Here is a 21144-nt window from a genome sequence, read left to right as displayed (position 1 = left end):
ATATAGAGAAAATAATTCAAATTTTCACATTTATTCCTACCTTTTAACATTTCCAATTATAAAAAAAAATATTCGATCTTTTCATACCGAATAATGGCAATACGAGTATCTGGTCCTATCATGTTTTTATTTACCGTTATAACTTCAGAAAACGCAGAACCATGTACTGGGCCAAACATAAACAATGGACAACACAGTCCAGTTAAAAGGACTTATTCAACAGGAGAACGAATTACATTTAAGTGTAATACCGGGTTTCGGCTCCGCCCGATCGTTGCGTTTTCAGCTTGTCAAAATGGCATATGGTCCCCAAGTATACCAGCATGTACAGGTAAAATAATCTCATAATACGTAAAAATATTTAATTTTCATGACAACAACATAGAAATACTTAAGTATATATATGGACACGAATACCAAAACAAAGTAGTGCGAGTATCTATCTAGTTTTTTACAGTAGACTACCGGTACCGCAGTATTCGGAACTTCCCCTGGCCGCCAGATAGCAACGAACGCGGAACCGCCGCAGGTTGCGCAAATTTTGATTGTGATGACCTCATCACACACAAAAAATTATGGTTACTTTTCATTATCATTCCCATGTCCCAAGTTTGAACGCCGGAATGGAATTTATTTTTAGATTTAAAAACAATCCTGATCTAGCTGTTTTCATTACTTTGTGTGGTTAATGGAAATTGTGTGTGTGTGCGTGTGTATGTGGCAGTCTGGTTTATGGGTTTATTATGGGTTTCGTTCGATTTCAAGGTATTTCTTTAAACGTCTTGCGTTTCTGAACCAACTAAAAATCAACTCCGGATCCGGTTAACAAAATTTTTAACTTCGACTTCAGCATCGAATTCTAGTTTGGAATTCACCTTAACGCCAGCTGTCTTAAATAGATAACAAAAGTATGGCTCTGAAAAATTAGGCGTTTGTGAGAGGAGTTTGTGTTTTATTTTAGTTAACAATTTAGTGCCTCACTTACGTACATAAGAAGTCGAATATTTCAACTCCGGGAGTTTCAAATTGTCTTCTCTAATCCGACTACACAGTTTTGATTTACCCTCTTACACATTGACACATACAACTCGATTTTTAACATGCATGCATCTCAACCTTAAGTAAAAATTTGCAGTATTGTTGGTACTCCCAAACTATGTGAACCAAGATGGTGGACACCGGAACATAGTATGTGTATCAGGTTAAGGTTAGGCAAAACTTTACTACGGGAGTCACTTGGCTAGTCCCCAGGCGTAATAGAACTAAAATAAGGAAATTTGGAATGAAATTATGGCCTAACCCTGACCTGCTACACATACTAAGTCCCGGTGTCCGCTATCTTGGTTTACATACTTCGGGAGTACCGCGTGGTTAAGCACGTATTTGATTAATGTAATGCATCGCTAATTTTTCCTTTTTTAGGAACATTTAGGCCACCACCAGCACCGCCGTTTCCAGGTATATATTTAAAAAATGATGAAATAACTGTTTTATGTCAAGTCTTTATCGTCAATATTTGTATCTTGGAACACATCCTTTTGGAAATAATGATAACGTGTATGCACGAACGCTTATGATTTGTTAAATCTAAGAGTTAATAAACAATGGTTTGAAGTAGTCTCGATTTGTGTCACTTCGAAATATGCAAATATCTATCTTCTTTACGAAGTTTGATTTTATTTTTCACATTGTACAATAAAACGACGACCCAATATGCAACCAAATAAAATACATTGTGACGGTCGCCATGGTACGCACCATGTTCATGCAGTTCAATACTTAACAATAGCAACAAAACAATTCTAACTTATCTCCAAATTCATTTCCTTTCTTTTATAGGACTTGGCACGATCAGCATATCGCGTGAGTATAGCCTATTTCTACCAGTTCTTTTAGAGTGCGGCAAAGTGTCAATCACTTTGCAAATTTCATTTTAGTAATATAAATTAAACAAGAGTAATGTTATGCAGAACTAAATTTTTTAGCATTAGCAATTTTTGAATCATATGCGAATTTCAAAATTTAAAACTTGAATTCATAGCCAGGGCCGGATTCAGCATTAGACCAGGTAAAATATTGTTCCCAAATAAAAGCTGTTTAGAATTTTATAAAACTTGTATTTGTTTAATTTTTTAGTCAAGCAAATAATTTTTGTCCCAATTATTTACCGTATTGAAGGCTACAAAATGTATTTTAATGACGTCATTGTCCACGGCCTCAGAAAAGACGTAGCTCATGGCCATTCATAAGCGAAATCCGGCCCTATGCAATGGCTATCGCCGATTTTTATACTAATTATCAGAATTTCTCTAGAATAATAGTGAACGTTTCTAAATTGACCCAAAATTGATTACGTTTTTAGTTTTTCCTCAAGAATGATTCCAACATATATATATATATACATATATTGTCCTTTGATGCAACTAATAACTACTCTATACCATTGTTTGATCTGATCAAAATCCTAAAGTTGGGTATTGCGATTTTGTAACTATGATGAATTATTTCGTACTAAATGAATGTTCGCTAAATTGGAATTCAAAACTAAATTTTCAATATAGAGAAAATAATTCAAATTTTCACATTTATTCCTACCTTTTAACATTTCCAATTATAAAAAAAAAATATTCGATCTTTTCATACCGAATAATGGCAATACGAGTATCTGGTCCTATCATGTTTTTATTTACCGTTATAACTTCAGAAAACGCAGAACCATGTACTGGGCCAAACATAAACAATGGACAACACAGTCCAGTTAAAAGGACTTATTCAACAGGAGAACGAATTACATTTAAGTGTAATACCGGGTTTCGGCTCCGCCCGATCGTTGCGTTTTCAGCTTGTCAAAATGGCATATGGTCCCCAAGTATACCAGCATGTACAGGTAAAATAATCTCATAATACGTAAAAATATTTAATTTTCATGACAACAACATAGAAATACTTAAGTATATATATGGACACGAATACCAAAACAAAGTAGTGCGAGTATCTATCTAGTTTTTTACACGCGGAACCGCCGCAGGTTGCGCAAATTTTGATTGTGATGACCTCATCACACACAAAAAATTATGGTTACTTTTCATTATCATTCCCATGTCCCAAGTTTGAACGCCGGAATGGAATTTATTTTTAGATTTAAAAACAATCCTGATCTAGCTGTTTTCATTACTTTGTGTGGTTAATGGAAATTGTGTGTGTGTGCGTGTGTATGTGGCAGTCTGGTTTATGGGTTTATTATGGGTTTCGTTCGATTTCAAGGTATATCTTCAAACGTCTTGCGTTTCTGAACCAACTAAAAATCAACTCCGGATCCGGTTAACAAAATTTTTAACTTCGACTTCAGCATCGAATTCTAGTTTGGAATTCACCTTAACGCCAGCTGTCTTAAATAGATAACAAAAGTATGGCTCTGAAAAATTAGGCGTTTGTGAGAGGAGTTTGTGATTTATTTTAGTTAACAATTTAGTGCCTCACTTACGTACATAAGAAGTCGAATATTTCAACTCCGGGAGTACAAATTGTCTTCTCTAATCCGACTACACAGTTTTGATTTACCCTCTTACACATTGACACATACAACTCGATTTTTAACATGCATGCAACTCAACCTTAAGTAAAAATATGCAGTATTGTTGGTACTCCCAAAGTATGTGAACCAAGATGGCGGACACCGAAACGTAGTATGTGTATCAGGTTAGGGTTAGGCAAAACTTTACTACGGGAGTCACTTGGCTAGTCCCCAAACTCGTAATAGAACTAAAATAAGGAAATTTGGAATGAAATTATGGTCTAACCCTAACCTGCTACACATACTAAGTACCGGTGTTCGCTATCTTGGTTTACATACTTCGGGAGTACCGTATTGTTAAGCACATATTTGATTAATGTAATGCATCGCTAATTTTTCCTTTTTTAGGAACATTTAGGCCACCACCAGCACCGCCGTTTCCAGGTATATATTTACAAAATGATGAAATAACTGTTTTATATCAAGTCTTTATCGTCAATATTTGTATCTTGGAACACATCATTTTGGAAATAATGATAACGTGTATGCACGACCGCTTATGATCTGTTAAATTTAAAATAAATATTGAATGAATTAAAATATGCTCGATTTTGTCACTTCTAAATATGCACATATTTATTTTCTTTATAAATTTTGAATTAATTTTTCACATTGTACATTAAAACGACGACCAAACTTGGAACCAACTAAAATACATTGTGACGGTCGCCATGGTATGCACCATGGTCATCCAGTTCAATACTTATCAATAACAACACAACAATTCTAACTTATCTCCAAATTCATTTTACTTTCCTTTATAGGATCTTTTGGCACGATCACCATATCACGTGAGTAGGCAATTTATTTGAGGTAAGATCGGGCCCAAAAATTTCAGCCCTGCCCGATCCAGGCCCGTGGCTATTAAACTCGACCCGAGCCGAAGCAAAGCCGAAATTTTATATTTTATTTTAGAAGTTCTTTGAATTGTCATTGCAAGAGTTAAGTACAGTATGTGTCGTTTTGATGAGGCAACTGCTGATTTTTTGCAGACCACAATCACTTTACAAATTTCATAGTAGTAATTTAAATTAAACTAGATTAATGCTATGCAGAACTTAATTTTTTAGCATCGTGAATTTTAGAATCATATGCAAGTTTTAAAATTTAAAACTTGAATCCATAGTCAGGGCCGAATTCAGCATTAGTCCAGGTGAGCTGAAGCAGATAGCGGCCTCGACATTTATTTTTAAACAATTATTCATTTCAAGTCGTTTTTCAATTGTAAAGGGGTGTTCCCGAATAAAATCTGTTTTAGAATTTATAAAACTGGTATTTGTTTAATTTTTTAGTTGGGCAAATAATTCTTGTCCCAATTATGTACCGTATTGAAGGCTACAAAATTAAATAAATCTAAATTCAAAAAACTGCATTCTGCAGTCATGACGATTTTTTACGTTTTTAAATTTACTATCCAATAAGCATAACCATATTTTTTCGCCTGTAACTAAACTTTTGAATTTCAAGCAATTTACAATTTTATTCCTGGCGTCATATTACGTTTTATATAAACTGCAAAGACCTGTTATGACAGCATAATGTATTTTTAATGACGTCATTGCCCAAGGCCTCAGAAATGACGTAGCTCTGGGCCATTCATAAGCTAAATCCGGCCCTATCCAATGGCTATCGCCATTTTTATACTAATTATCTGAATTTCTCTAGAATAATAGTGAATGTTTTAAATTGACCCAAAATTGATTACGTTTTTAGTTTTTCCTCAAGAATGATTTCAACATATATATATATATACATATATTGTCCTTTGATGCAACTAATAACTACCCTATACCATACGATTACCCTATACGATTATCTGCCCCCATCATGTTTTTATTTACCATTATAACTTCAGAAAATGCAGAACCATGTACTGGGCCAAACATAAACAATGGACAACACAGTCCAGTTAAAAGGACTTATTCAACAGTAGATCGAATTACATTTAAGTGTAATACCGGGTTTCAGCTCCGCCCGATCGTTGCGTTTTCAGCTTGTCAAAATGGCATATGGTCCCCAAGTATACCAGCATGTACAGGTAAAATAATCTCATAATACGTAGAAAAATTTCATTTTCATGACAACAACATACAAATACTCAAGTATATTTATGGACACGAATACCAAAACGATGTAGTGCGAGTATCTATCTAGTTTTTTACAGTAGACTACCGGTACCGCAGTATTCACGACTTCCCCTGGCCACCAGATAGTAACGAACGCGTAACCGCCGGGTGTTGTGCAAATTTTGATTATGATGACCTCATCACACACAAAAAAACTATGAATGCCATAAAGCTCACAACACAATTTGAAACAAGAGAGCTATGCTCAAATATATGGACACGTAGAGTCACATAATTTTGATGACGTCATAGCGAAAAAAAAGTAATAGCCTTCTGGAGAAAATTTTTATCTTTTACCACTGAAAATTTCAAAGCAATTGGTCCAGTATTCGAAGAGAAAAGCGATTTCTTCAAAACGTGTTGATGGAGACAAATAACAACAATACCAACAAAATTTTGAAACGATCGTTATGTCCACTACGTGTCCAATAAATAGCCTTCTAGCGACAACAACAATATCTATCTATCCCAGCGTTTCCCAACCTTTTTTGGTCGCGGACTATTTTCTCACCGGCGAAAACCTTTGCGGACTCAACGTTCGTTTATTGCAAAAGTACTCTGCGTGAAGAAGTAATAAAATCAAACAGAAGAGAATTTTAACAAATTTCAAAACCGGAAATTCGTCACAATTGCGCGTTTGTTGAAAGAGCCGCCTTTTTTAGTGTATATAAATGGCCTTTTCTGTCGCATAATATTCAATCCATGACAACGACGAGAATATAAAACGACTTTCTATTTTAATTTAATTGTGTTCATGGTCACTCGCGGTTGGGTCGACTTATGACAAGATGAAAGCATTACTTCTTTAAAATGCCACGGCGATCTGCAAATATAATAATGTGAGAATATATTGCCGGATTATATTTAGTTTTGATACATATTTTTTGCGATCTTGCGAATTTGTTATTACCGTTGGAAAAATCCTACTATATGCTATAAATTTCCAAAAAGTACAACTTGATTTAGTATTTATTAAAAATATAATCAAAGTATATTAGTAAATCAAAAAAAAAAATTTCATCGCCTTGCTTTAATATTAAGTTTATTGTGATAATTTTAATCTGCGGTTGCGTTGACGAAATAAAAGCAATACTACTCAGAAAATATTATGACAATCCGTGGACACAAAAATGCGTGGTAAAGTGTCCAATTATATTTTGTATTTTTGTGAATTTGACAAATCTGAGCTGTTTGTACAACACTTACGGCGCTCCAGTGCCCTGATACGGATACTACAGTAGCACCCGAAATTTTGCGATTTGCAATGTCTAAAAAAGCGTTTTTAATCGGTCGAGGACCATCATAAAACAAAACTTATGGTGTTTTCTGTTTTATTTTTAGTATTTTGTATTGCCGCTTTTCAATTTAGAAAATTTAGGTTGCCACCATTGACACCTACCAGAACAAAACATTGTTCCTCGTTGTTCGAGCTCGCGAGAAACACCAGTGGTATCTATCGAAGCGTGTACAGAGTCTATACAGACTCGTGTTTTCGTCGAAAATCCGCATGTGAGTTATGAACCCAATCGTTTGATTAAGCGATGCGCAAATGAACTGTCGCGTCACCTGTTACCAAATTTTCGAATAGTTAATTGCTATTCTAATAGTTGAATATTCGAATATATGCCCAGCCCTACTCAGTACCCAGTAATTATTGACTCGATTAATGTTATATGTATAAACTTGCTTTTATATTTTTATGTAAATTCTAACGTAAATAGTAACTTGGCTAATGGTTAGGTTTCTCAAAAACGTTGCGCCCCGCAGTGAATTTCTGGCTCATTGCGGACTCATTCAAGCGCTCCTCGGACTCATTTGAGACCGCGGACTCGGGTTGAGAAACACTGAATCCCCTAAAATTTCAAAACAATTGGTCAAGTAACTAATTTTTTTTTTATTTGACCGATGATTACTTTTCAAGTCCCAAGTTTGAACGCCGGAATGGATTTTATTTTTTAATTTGAAAACAATCCTGATTTAGCTGTTTGCACTACTTTGTGTGGTAAATGGAAAATATGTGTTCGTGTATATTATGGGTTTCGTTCGATTTCAAGATATTATTCTACTTTTTTGTATGATTCGGGTATACTAAAATAAATTATATCTATGCATATTGTTTGTTATGTAGTTTAAATGAGAATTGCTTCAGCAATTTTAAACCAACAAAAGCTTAAAACGAGATAGCGATCGGAGACTGCCGACTTATCGATCTAGCGGCGTGTATCCTTCGCTCTGACTCAATAGCGACACCGCGCGTCCCACCACTAATTAATTAATAACTCGCTAATTATACGGCATAATTCATCCAAAATCAATAGCCTGGATATGATGAATGCACATGCAAAATTTGGAGCAGATTCAACATCGCTTTCGTGAGATATCGCGTAACATACGAAAGTGTCTAACAGACAGACAAATACCTATCAACATACTTATCGATCGAGACCTATAAAAATGATTATTACCTGTTTGTTTCAGGAATTGGAAGACGGTGCTTCCCTTCTATTCCTAATGGAATTTATTTTCCACGAAAGTCCTCTTTCACGTCAGGAGAAAGAATTTCAGTCAAATGTAATGCCGGTTATCAACTAAATCCAAACTTAGAATATTCAGCATGCCAAAATGGAATATGGACACCGAAGTTACCAGCTTGCACAGGTGAATTTGGGATATTTTCTCACTCGTGAATTCGTGCCTTCAGTGAATAAAACATTTGCATACTTCTCTTTAGATACCAATCATTACATTGCAACGTATATTTTCAAAATACGTAAATGAATCCGACCTAAATTGATAGGTTATTTAAAATGTAGACCTTTGCAAAATACTATAAATTGTAATTCAGTAATCCTGATCCAAAGTTTGTCTACATTTGATTAGTATTGATCTTAATTCTATCAACCATAAACAATATGTGCAGTATACAAAACAAAAGAACACAAAATTGTTTTCTCAGCTGTGTCTACTCTGGGGCTAGAGCAGCGGGTACTGGAAAACAGTTATGTACACAGGCTCAGCCCAATTATAAAACCGTCTTGATTTATGATAACGGGCTATTTCCTATTCACCAAAAGCTTCACGATACCTACATTAAGTCCATGTCCAATATCTATCGGTTATAGGCTCAGTGGTGGGATTCAGCCGGTTCGCATCGGTTCTATAGAACCGTCTCAAGGAATTTTATGAAATTAGCGAACCGGTAAGCATTACTGGTCACGGTCGATGTTCTGTTTGTAACAGAACCGGCTGAAAAATATAACTTTTGTGAAGGAACCGGCTGATAAAAAATTTGAATCCCACCACTGGACTTATAGCTATAATAAACAAATTTCCACATACACGAAAGCACCAACTACTAAAGTAATGTAGGGCAAGACGACAGGTGTTTTCAGAATGTGATAGTCTGCTTCAGGCGACAAACGGCGGGAAGTGATACGGATGAGAGATCACGCTTGTAGATAAAAGAAGAAAAAAAAAAGATTTCGAGAGAATGTAATATATGAAAACGCGTCACATCTTTACGAGATCTTCACTGAATGGGATTTCAGAATTTCGTTTTTGAGGGATCCCATTACGTGTTCCTAAACCTGACTTTTAAATAAGCTCAGTTAATGGACCCACAAAACCGTCAAAATATATTCTATAAACTACAAAATCTAAGAAACTATTAGCGAAAAACATGTAAAGCTCTTCATCATATTTTTCAAAACTAAAGTCTTCCCTTGAAAATTAATTTGATACGTGAATTTTTTGTACAAATAGAGTATAAATATCAAATTTCTTGTGAAGTTGAGGGAATGTGAAATATTTAATTGAGATAAGAATTACGGAAAAAACATATCAAATTTTTAACATCTTTATATTCCAGAAATTTTAAGACAATGCCCACCGCCTCAAATCTTCAATGGAAATCATTTCCCAATCAAGTCAAGTTATTGGGTCTGGTATAGTTTAGTACCACATGCACTTCTAGTTGGCCTGGCTCAACTATTTTTGCAGGTTCCATTATCTTTGAACCCGCGTACATTTGAACCCGTACATCTGAACCCGTAATTTGAACCCAGAACAATTGCACCTGTATACTATTGCACCTATGGACATTTGCACCTACGGACATTTGAACCCATACATTTCCACCCATGGATTTTAGCACCCGCATATAGATTGAACCCGCGGACATTTGAACCCGTGTACGTTTGCACCCGCGTACATTTGAACCCATGTACATTTGCACCCGCGGACATTTGAACCCGTGTACGTTTGCACCCGCGTACATTTGAACCCATGTACATTTGCACCTGCGGACATTTGAACCCATGTACATTTGCACCCTGGACATTTGCACCCATGTACATTTGAACCCACGAACATTTGCACCCGCGGACATTTGAACCCACGTATATTTGAACCCGGGTACATTTGAACCACGGACATTTGAACCCGCGTATGTTTGAACCAACGTATATTATATTTGAACTCGCATACATTTCAACCCGCGTACATTTGAACCCACGCACATTTTCACAAAAAATGTTTGCCCCAACGGCAATTTAGGATAGGATAGGATTTACATATTTATCCCGGGGGAGAGGAAAGCCGATAAGACGGCTTATCCATATGGCGAACCACGGCCTCTCGTCCGGTTACCATTCCAAGTCGGGTATGGGATTAGATTTACTGTATTGTTTGTTTTCGGAAGCATGGACTTGGTGGTGGAGGAAGCCGTAACCGACCAGCGGTTACGTGAACCACCCAACGACGGCGAGGAGTCCAGAAATCCTCTCGCACATAACCATCCCTGCATGGGATTCGAACCTGCGAACCCACGCAGAGTAGTTAGAGGTGCGGTGGCGAGCGTATTCCTAACGCTTAGCCCGTTGAGCCACACCGCCGCGCAAATAATTTCCAGTCGCAAATAATTTTCATGCTACAGGCTCAAGCTCAATATTCTAAATTTCAACACTGTTTCATTTGTAGTTAGTTTTGGTGTATATGCATTTACCCGCTTCTACGAAGCAAGCATTTTTGAGTGTCATTGTAGTCCGAGAGATAAACGTCTCTTAACGATATAAACAACATTGTTCTGCCAAGGTCTTCATTCTTTTGCTGTTTCTTTTTACATTGACATTTGTAAATCATTATCTCATTCGTTAGCCGCGATCTCCAAAACAGACGATGACCTAGAAAGCGGTATTTCGTTGAAATACCTGAAACCAGGGCTAATACGGAACAAATATCTCACAGACCAATGAAGTCTTAAATGAGGGTCTTACTAAAACTAGCTTTACAGTAATATTTTTAGTGGTCAAGTCCTATAAATTTGTTCTAAAATTATTTCACCGAAAACGCCTACTATGATATCCCGCCCAGCATGAGATTTGGGAGCTCTGTGGCCACTTCATGTTTTCTTGCTAGCATGTTTACAAAATTGTTATATGTATGCATACACGACCACGCTTTACTGTTGAAAATGAGTGTTGTCTCAAATCAGGTTTTGCCATTTTTCCTAAAATCAATCTATAAATTGAATACTATTGTCTGTATATAAATAAATAAACGCACAAATTCTTCGTTTCTAAGAAAATATGAAATTAAGATAATGAAACTATGCCATTTTTGTAACAACATGTTCATAGCCAAATGCCAGTTTTATTGAAGTATTGTTTCATTAGAATGTCAGAACAAAACTATACATAGAAATCGTGAGTCATGTAAATATGTTAAATATTCGAAAGTGAAGAAGTTTTAAAATCATTATCGTGGCCAAAAATGGTTTTTGCTGTTTACACTATTTAGAGTAAATCGAACATATTCAGCATATAGGGTCTGTTAAATATGATATTGCAATTTACAAACGACGTCATAGGTTACGGATTACATTTATTTTAATATATCAATAAAGTTATCACTCACAAATTTGTGTCGAATGGGCGATCAATTTTGAGATAGAGTAGCTATGGACGTTTTACAAATAGGAATTTATCAATTATGATACAATAGTTAAACAACAAATCAAAATAATGACGATAAACGAAATTTTACTATATCACGATCAAAGTCAAATTCAAATAGACTGCATTTGAGCTATTGAGTGGAGATACCTCAGCTTGTCGGTTTCAGTTCCATATGAAAAAACTTTAATTGACAACCTAACAGCAAGTTGTACATACTTTGATCTTTGGTGGGCCGTAACTCTTACATGAGCATTTGCCACAGTCAGTTTGTGGACCGCAATGTCTTTTTGTAGGCCATTCAGCAAACCCCATATACTCGGATGAAATCCTTCTACAGCGTTTGTTGTTCTTGGGGCCGAAGGCATCATTTCAATCTCTTTGGCATAGTTCCACAACCGAGGGGGAAATCTTGCTTCTCTTGGACGTGAACCCACTTGAGGTCCACGAATGTAGGTAGATTCAAAATATTGAAAAAGTTGATTGCATTCGGGCAAATCTTCGAAGGTGTCGCAAAGCAAGGTGAAGACTTCGGCAACCTCGTTAATGGGAACAAAAGCCAGAGCTGCCAAACTTCTAATTTTCAGATTGAAAGAGGGTTAACAATCAAACTTCTCTTTTAATCCGATAGAACCAACTTTTCGAATTAGAGCTTGTGACAGGTGAAAATAACATCCTTTAATATCGGCCAGAGGAAATTGTGCATGGAATGCATTGATAGCTGCTATTTCAAAATCAACAATGATTTTGGTGGGGTTAGCATTTGGGAAAATGATTTTCAACACTTCCAACTTTCTTGTCGCTTGTCTCGTAATAGGAAATATACGCATGGTGGATAGGATGCTCCCACTTTACAGTGAATTGTATACAACTGGAAGAAAATATCAGGCACCACATCAAATGTACCGTCGCCAAGATATGTGTCACTATCTAGATGTGCAAGTAGTAATCGATCTACGATGGCCATTATCCGATGACGATCCTCCGGGCCAGTGTCATGCAAAATGATATCTAAATATTCGCTCGGAATATCAAAGCTAGCACTTGTAGGATTGTTACGTGAACACTTTTTCTGTCGCCTTACTCTGCGTATATTGGCCTCCAGAGTCGACTTGCCTGGCAAGCGCATTAGCACATCTGTTGATCTATTATTCAATACTTCACCTAAAATCCTCAATTTATTTAAACTTAGTTCGTTTTTTTGTTTTTGTTTTTTATATTATAGTGTTAGACTTATTTTATAGGTGCCGCTGCTCGATAACCAGTATTGGTTTCTCGCGTCTCCTTCACCCTGAAATATGGCCAATTTATAATTTAATTTATTGCAATTTGTATGTTTGTGCCTATTTTAAGTATGGTGAGAAATAAACTACTGATTACTGATTACTGATTACCTAAAATATATCTTGTCGATGTATTTGATGGTGTTGATGCTGCTTCTTTTAATGTTGCACGGATGATCCCAACTTCAGTCTTAATGCTGTCGCCAGAATGACTGTGATATCCTAGTTCTTGTATTACATTTTCACCGATCGTAACAACAGTCGATTTACATCGAAATTTCCTAAACTGACGGCAGCGCCAATGAGTAGCATCTGAAACCCGATCATTTCGCTTACAATATTCGTGGCCTTTGTAAATCAGTAAGTCGTTTCCTCTTGTGGTCTTGGAAAATGTAGGCGCCAAGTTTCCAACCTATTTTTGCAAAGGGACTTGTCATCTTCGCAGCTGCAACGTCCTGAAGAAACAGTTTGGAATTGTCTGCGAGGGAAAAAGGTCATTGATGCGAGGAAAAACTTTGCGCGGGATCGAACTATCAGCGAGGGAAAAAGGGCATTGATGCGAGGAAAAACTTTGCGCGGGATCGAACTAACATATCAATTAAAATTCTTGATCGCGCTCTTCAAGAGTAGTCGACCGTTCAAAGCACAAATCATACTCCCCAATTTTGGCTCGCATTCTACAGCGGAACATTTTGTCCATTGAGTCTTATGATATCGACAATTGCGATGACAATGACAGACGGAGTATAATATAAATATATAATATAATTTAAATATATAGAAAATAGTTGTAATAAAGCCTTCGAGTATATAATCGAGAATTCCATGGTGTTTTCGAAACGTATGCATTTGGAGAAAGAATCCTAGGTGTACCTTCCAATCCTATATACTATAGTATATAGCATGGAAGGATAAGGGTGTATATGTAAAGACGCTAATATCCGTAAATGCAAATGCCCATGGGTGTAGATGTTCATGGGTGCAAATATCTGTGGGTACAATTGTACGCGGGTGTAAAAGTACGCGGGTGTAAATGTATGTAGGTTCAAATGTCCGCGGGTGCAAATGTTCGTGGGTTCAAATGTACATGGGTTCAAATGTCCGCGGGTGCAAATGTACATGGGTTCAAATGTACGCGGGTGCAAACGTACACGGGTTCAAATGTCCGCGGGTGCAAATGTACATGGGTTCAAATATACGCGGGTACAAACGTACACGGGTTCAAATGTTCGCGGGTTCAATCTATATGCGGGTGCTAAAATCCATGGGTGGAAATGTATGGGTTCAAATGTCCGTAGGTGCAAATGTCCATAGGTGCAATAGTATACAGGTGCAATTGTCCTGGGTTCAAATTACGGGTTCAGATTTACGGGTTCAAATGTACGTAGGTTCAAATGTGCTGTCACCATTTTTGCATATGTCAATCCTAACCCCTACCTGACTACGTCACCGAAAAATTAGGTCATTTCGACGTCACAGTGGCGTAATGAGGCCCACCAAAGTATGCGAAAGGTAGTCCAAAACGCGCAGACGATCATCCGAAATCGAGCAAGCTATTTCTCCCGTACCAGCTTGATAATCCCTATCCTGTACCTTTCTTGTTAAGTTAATTTTTATTCTTTTATTCTTCACATCTTCACAAATGATCCTCAATAATGCCTAGAAAAGACATAGTGGGTAATGAAGTCTTACGCCCACGATGTGATCATGAACCAGACGCAACGTATTCCATTTTATGTCTAAAATTTCGCTATCACATCAAGGATGCCAGTAAGTAACAATCATTTGGGGTTAGGCAAGACTAGCTGCTACCTTTTCTTGTGCTATGCCTTTGTGGAAGTGGATCCGTATATGCGTGTAACACAAGGATAAAGAAGACTATACTATTGGATTCAAGAGTCTTGCTGCGCACTAACACAAATGTATTTTTGTAACGTTCCGTCTGACCGAATTCGACTGAATTCTTTACCAATTCATTTATATTTGAGAGATTTAAATTTTATTGGGTTACTTCCAGATCAAGAATGAACAAGTGGATTTGAAACTATTTTGAAATAAAACATATTATGCTTTTTAAATCGGTATAAAAGCGAATTTAATACTGTAACACATTCAGGTATATTCATTATTCAATGTATATTTCAGAATTTTTTAAACCATGTTCGTCGCCAAATATACTTAATGGGAATCCTTTTCCTTCCAAATCCACCTATTCTAATGGAGAACAAATTTCAATCAATTGCAATTTTGGATATCAATTGAATTCTAACGTGGAGTTTACAACATGCCAAAACGGCATATGGAATCCAAGTTTACCGAGTTGCCAAGGTAAGTTAAGTATTCAATCTTCTAGTTAATTGAAATAGCAACAGCTAATCGAACTATATGCAAAATAAAGAGAGAGTGAAGGGTGTGGGAGTGGGCAAAAACTATTTTGTTACTCATTTGAAGACAATGATTTAGCAACACGGGATCCCAATTTTACGACGTATTCAACCCTTGATACTTATGCAACATATATTCTGACTTCACCGAAATAATAATTCAATTATATTTCAGTGATTTCAATTTTATTTGGTTAATTCTAGATTAAGGTTTAACGTGTGGATTTGAAATTCTTCTGAATTAAGATGCATTATGCTTTTCAATTCGGTATAAACGCGAATTTAATACTGTAACACATTCAGGTATATTCATTATCCAATGTATATTTCAGAAATTTTTAAACCATGTTTATGTATATGTACGTAAACCATCCCATCCCATCATATTGTCATCGAGAGTTATTGCGCATATTCTATGTCCAAATATCGGTATCAATCCAAAAAATAGAAAAGAATTGACGTTAACGATACAAATATTTCGAATTTAGATTTTTTATGTAAAGTAAAAGAAAGAAAAAATGATAAAATGGTCCGCAGTTTCAAGCATTAAGAATTTACTTATTCGCCCAAGCAAGCTTTTCTGTAGATAACACCTTCTTTAAAAAGACGTTATTCAATGTTACAATCACGTAAACGTCAGAACACGACCAATTAGTACTGGCTTTTACATGTGATACATTGGAAAACAACGAAACGAACAAACATTCACCTTCGGTAAGTAGGCTAGCGCCGCGCTACACAGCAACAACAGTAACGAGAACATGTTCACTGGTAATGTTCGTGTATTTTGCTGACGGGCTGAATGCCGAAGCGGGACTTTTTCCTGACTTATCGGGACAGCGGGACAAGACGGTAAAAAGTGGAACTGTCCCGCCTTTTTATCCAAATGACAATTCATTTAAATTCTAGTGATCTGAAATGTTGCTTTAGGTGTGGATTTGAAATGCTTTTGGAGTAAAATTTGTTTTGCATTTTATTTTGGTATAAAAAAATGTGGTACTCTTTAAAATGATTTCAATCCTATGTTATGATAACAATTGTTGATGAAACTGAAAATATGTGATAATGGATCGACAATTATTCATGTGTATTTCAGAAATTGCAAAGCCATGCTCGCTGCCAAATATTTTCAATGGAAATCCCATCCCACCGAAACACACTTATTCAAGCGGAGAACAAATTTCAATCAATTGCAATGCTGGTTATCAACTCAATTCTAACTGGGAATTAATAAGATGTCAAAATGGGAGGTGGACACCAAGATTACCGGCTTGTATCGGCAAGTTTGATATTTTTTTATCACATCAATATTAATTTATGGAATTTTTGTTTACATTGTAAGAATGGTACTATCTCACACACAAGATACATTACAAGTCTAGGGTACTTTTCACATTTTATTTTTAAGACTGGAATTCTAATGAAGGATTTAAGTTAGAGTTTAAACTATTTTAAAATAATATATTTTTTTTAATTTTTTTGTGATGCTTTGTGAAATGCATGAATGTTTGTATGGTTTCATTTGTTCATTGGCATACATATGGAAATATTGCATTAACGCTGACAATTTGTTGCAAAAAAAGTTATTTTTAGATAGATAATTGATTACTCATAGTCGTATGTATAAATTGCTTATATTTCAGAAATTGAAAAACCATGTTCATTGCCAAATATTCTCAATGGAAATCTTTTCCCTTCCAAGCCCTCTTACTCGTATGGAGAAAGAATTTCAATCAATTGCAATGCCGGTTATCAACTCAGTTCCAATTCAAAATATACAAGCTGTCAAAACGGAAGGTGGACTCCAAACTTACCAGTTTGTAGAGGCGAGTATTTGATATTCTACTTTTATCATTGATAACAATCCACAACCAAAATGTATGATCCTCAGACTATTTTACTTGTTAACCTGGACATGCCGTGAAAATGAATCCATTCGTTATTATTTAATTTTGTGCGTAATTTCGCTATCAAATAATACACACAAATATTAGTTTAAATTTGGAATTTTTTCTAAGTATAATGTTTTTTTTATTTTTTTATAAAAATAAATTACGTTGTTATTCTGGAAATGAATCTTGTTATTTGGTACATGAACAAAAAGAATACAATAGATACAGATTTTTTTTAGAAAAGATAACTTGAATGAAATTTTGAAGATATACAAATATATACTTGTATATATATATTCCAGAAATTGCAAAACCATGTAGGTCGCCCATCATTCTCAATGGCACTCCCTTTCCACTCAAGCGTACTTACTCATCCGGAGAACAAATTTCAATCAATTGCAATGTTGGTTATCAACTCAATTCCAATATTGAGTCATCAACATGTCAAAACGGGAAATGGAGTCCAAGTTTACCAGCTTGCAATGGAAAGTTATATATATATTTACTAATATTACTGTATTCAGCACAACACATATATATTAGAATAAGAAAAAAGTGAATCGTTGCCACATTGTTAACATGGAAGCTATCTTACTATGAATTCAATCGTAAATTCGTATCCTGGGACAAAGTTGTTGCCTTACATTGTACAAATCTACATTTTCACTCTGTATAGGCTAGTATAATATATTGAGACAATACAAAAATGTTGACAGTAGTCGTAGGCTAATGAAAAGAAAATTGTGTGGTTGTCGAACAGACACTCAATTTATCGTGTATAATTCAGAAAAGGCACAGCCATGCTCATCGCCATTTATTCCTAATGGGCATCCTTCACCGTCCAAACTCAGTTACTCATCTGGAGAACGAATTTCAATCAAATGCAATGCCGGTTATCAACCCAACTCCGACTTAAAATATATAAGATGCCAGAATGGAATTTGGACCCCAAGCTTACCTACTTGCAAAGGCAGGTTTGATATAATACATATTATACGCGTGTCAGCACACCGCATTAATCTCTCGACTAAACTTGTTTGGGCGTAGATTATATGAACATAAATATATCCAAAACATACTTTTAATGTATTTTCCTGTTATAATGGAGCCTGATTTATTTTATTGAAAGTCAAAATGGCCGGCTCATACCTTATTTTTAATAAAACATTTTCGGACCCATTTCTCCAAAATAAGTGTTCAATGTATGCTACATGTTTAAGACTGATTTATCTTCGGAATCTCAGTAATCCAAAATAATGAGAAAGGTTGTAAATCACGATTTCTATAAACTTCAGAAATTGCAAAGCCATGCTCGGCGCCTCTCATTTCAAATGGTAATCCCTTTCCGTCCAAGCGAACTTACTCAACTGGTGAAAGAATTCGGATCGATTGCAATGTTGGTTACCAACTAAATTCAAACTTGATGTATTCAACGTGTCAAAATGGACGATGGACTCCAAACTTACCAGTTTGTAGAAGCGAGTATTTTATATTTTACTTTTATCAATAATAACAATTCACAACGAAAATGTAGGATCCGCAAAACATTAACTAACCTTGCTAGCCTGGACATTTCCTTAAAATGCATTCAGTCGCTCTTATATATCTTAGGGGTTAACTTTTTCTAACTCCACTTTAATCTATCCAACTATGCATTTGTATTTTTAGTTGTCCGTTTAATTTTGTTGTCAATGTATAAATATGTATATATATATATATAATGTGGAATGATATTTGATCAATTTTCTCGAAAAGAGAACTTGTCTCGTATTCTAATCATGATAGACAAATAATTACTTACGTATCTTTCAGAAATTGCAAAACCATGTAAGCCGCCGATTATTCTCGATGGCATTCCTTTCCCACTCAAACGTACTTACTCATCCGGAGAACAAATTTCAATCAATTGCAATGTTGGTTATCAACTAAATTCCAACTTGAAATCTACAACATGCCAGAATGGAATATGGAATCCAGATTTACCAGTTTGCCAAGGTAAGCTAAATAGGCATTTTGTCATGAGTTAAAATAAAAACACAAACATAAATATTTAGAGAGAAACTTCAAAAACATTTCGGCGTCTTAAGACGATGATTTAGCAGCATGAGATCTCAGGCTCTCGATGTGCCCAACCATCACTCTGAGCTAAGGTTACCATATTTTTGTGACCTCAAAGCGGGACGCCTCCAAAGACAACGACCCCTTAGATGTGATTTTGTAATTTCACATTTTCCGATTTTACTACATAGGCCTACATTTAAAGTCATCCCAGCTGTCCTCACCGATCATATTGTCATCGAGAGTTATTGCGCATATTCTATGTCCAAATATCGGTTTCAATCCAAAAAATAGAAAAGAATTGACGTTAACGATACAAATAATTCGAATTTGGATTTTTTATGTATAGTAAAAGAAAGAAAAAATGATAAAATGGTCCACAGTTTCAAGCATTAAGAATTTACTTATTCGCCCAAGCAAGCTTTTCTGTAGATAACACCTTCTTTAAAAAGACGTTATTCAATGTTACAATCACGTAAACGTCAGAACAAGACCAATTAGTACTGGTTTTTACATGTGATACATTGGAAAACAACGAAACAAACAAACATTCACCTTCGGTAAGTAGGCTAGCGCCGCGCTACACAGCAACAACAGTAACGAGAACATGTTCACTGGTAATGTTCGTGTATTTTGCTGACGGGCTGAATGCCAAAGCGGGACTTTTTCCTGACTTATCGGGACAGCGGGACAAGACGGTAAAAAGTGGAACTGTCCCGCCTTTTTATCCAAATGACAATTCATTTAAATTCTAGTGATCTGAAATGTTGCTTTAGGTGTGGATTTGAAATGCTTTTGGAGTAAAATTTGTTTTGCATTTTATTTTGGTATAAAAAAATGTGGTACTTTTTAAAATGATTTCAATCCTATGTTATGATAACAATTGTTGATGAAACTGAAAATATGTGATAATGGATCGACAATTATTCATGTGTATTTCAGAAATTGCAAAGCCATGCTCGCTGCCAAATATTTTCAATGGAAATCCCATCCCACCGAAACACACTTATTCAAGCGGAGAACAAATTTCAATCAATTGCAATGCTGGTTATCAACTCAATTCTAACTGGGAATTAATAAGATGTCAAAATGGGAGGTGGACACCAAGATTACCGGCTTGTATCGGCAAGTTTGATATTTTTTTATCACATCAATATTAATTCATGGAATTTTTGTTTACATTGTAAGAATGGTACTATCTCACACACAAGATACATTACAAGTCTAGGGTACTTTTCACATTTTATTTTTAAGACTGGAATTCTAATGAAGGATTTAAGTTAGAGTTTAAACTATTTTAAAATAATATATTTTTTTAAATTTTTTTGTGATGCTTTGTGAAATGCATGAATGTTTGTATGGTTTCATTTGTTCATTGGCATACATATGGAAATATTGCATTAACGCTGACAATTTGTTGCAAAAAAAGTTATTTTTAGATAGATAATTGATTACTCATAGTCGTATGTATAAATTGCTTATATTTCAGAAATTGAAAAACCATGTTCATTGCCAAATATTCTCAATGGAAATCTTTTCCCTTCCAAGCCCTCTTACTCGAATGGAGAAAGAATTTCAATCAATTGCAATGCCGGTTATCAACTCAGTTCCAATTCAAAATATACAAGCTGTCAAAACGGAAGGTGGACTCCAAACTTACCAGTTTGTAGAGGCGAGTATTTGATATTCTACTTTTATCATTGATAACAATCTACAACCAAAATGTATAATCCTCAGACTATTTTACTTGTTAACCCGGACATGCCGTGAAAATGAATCCATTCGTTATTATTTAATTTTGTGCGTAATTTCGCTATCAAATAATACACACAAATATTAGTTTAAATTTGGAATGTTTTCTAAGTATAATGTTTTT

General features: G+C 35.5%; 1 protein-coding gene and 1 long non-coding RNA gene across 3 annotated transcripts in view; both read left to right on the top strand.

The window, feature by feature from the left end:
* The first annotated feature begins 201 nt into the window (after nucleotides 1-201).
* LOC120340166 (uncharacterized) lies at nucleotides 202-16597 on the top strand. Of its 2 annotated transcripts, none has more exons than XR_013477763.1 (4): nucleotides 202-331; nucleotides 1423-1458; nucleotides 1840-1863; nucleotides 2705-2872. It is a non-coding gene; the product is annotated as an uncharacterized LOC120340166 (long non-coding RNA). The 2 variants fall into 2 exon arrangements; XR_013477762.1 differs by lacking the exon at nucleotides 2705-2872 and adding an exon at nucleotides 16415-16597 and having other exon boundaries at nucleotides 208-331.
* A 1103-nt stretch (nucleotides 16598-17700) lies between these two features.
* The window catches only part of LOC120340149 (complement factor H-like), a 31548-nt gene continuing 28104 nt past the window's right edge, over nucleotides 17701-21144 (top strand). The window contains exons 1-3 of the mRNA XM_078116573.1: nucleotides 17701-18180; nucleotides 18506-18688; nucleotides 19023-19205. Of these exons, the coding sequence (XP_077972699.1) occupies nucleotides 17940-18180; nucleotides 18506-18688; nucleotides 19023-19205 (607 nt within the window). The 5' untranslated portion in view covers nucleotides 17701-17939. The remainder of the gene's footprint in view (nucleotides 18181-18505; nucleotides 18689-19022; nucleotides 19206-21144) is intronic.

The sequence above is a fragment of the Styela clava genome, chromosome 9 (assembly GCF_964204865.1).
Source record: "Styela clava chromosome 9, kaStyClav1.hap1.2, whole genome shotgun sequence".
In the NCBI taxonomy this organism is placed as follows: domain Eukaryota; kingdom Metazoa; phylum Chordata; class Ascidiacea; order Stolidobranchia; family Styelidae; genus Styela; species Styela clava.
The sequence above is the reverse complement of the archived record's forward strand: the minus strand, read 5'-3'. Positions and strand labels throughout refer to the sequence as shown.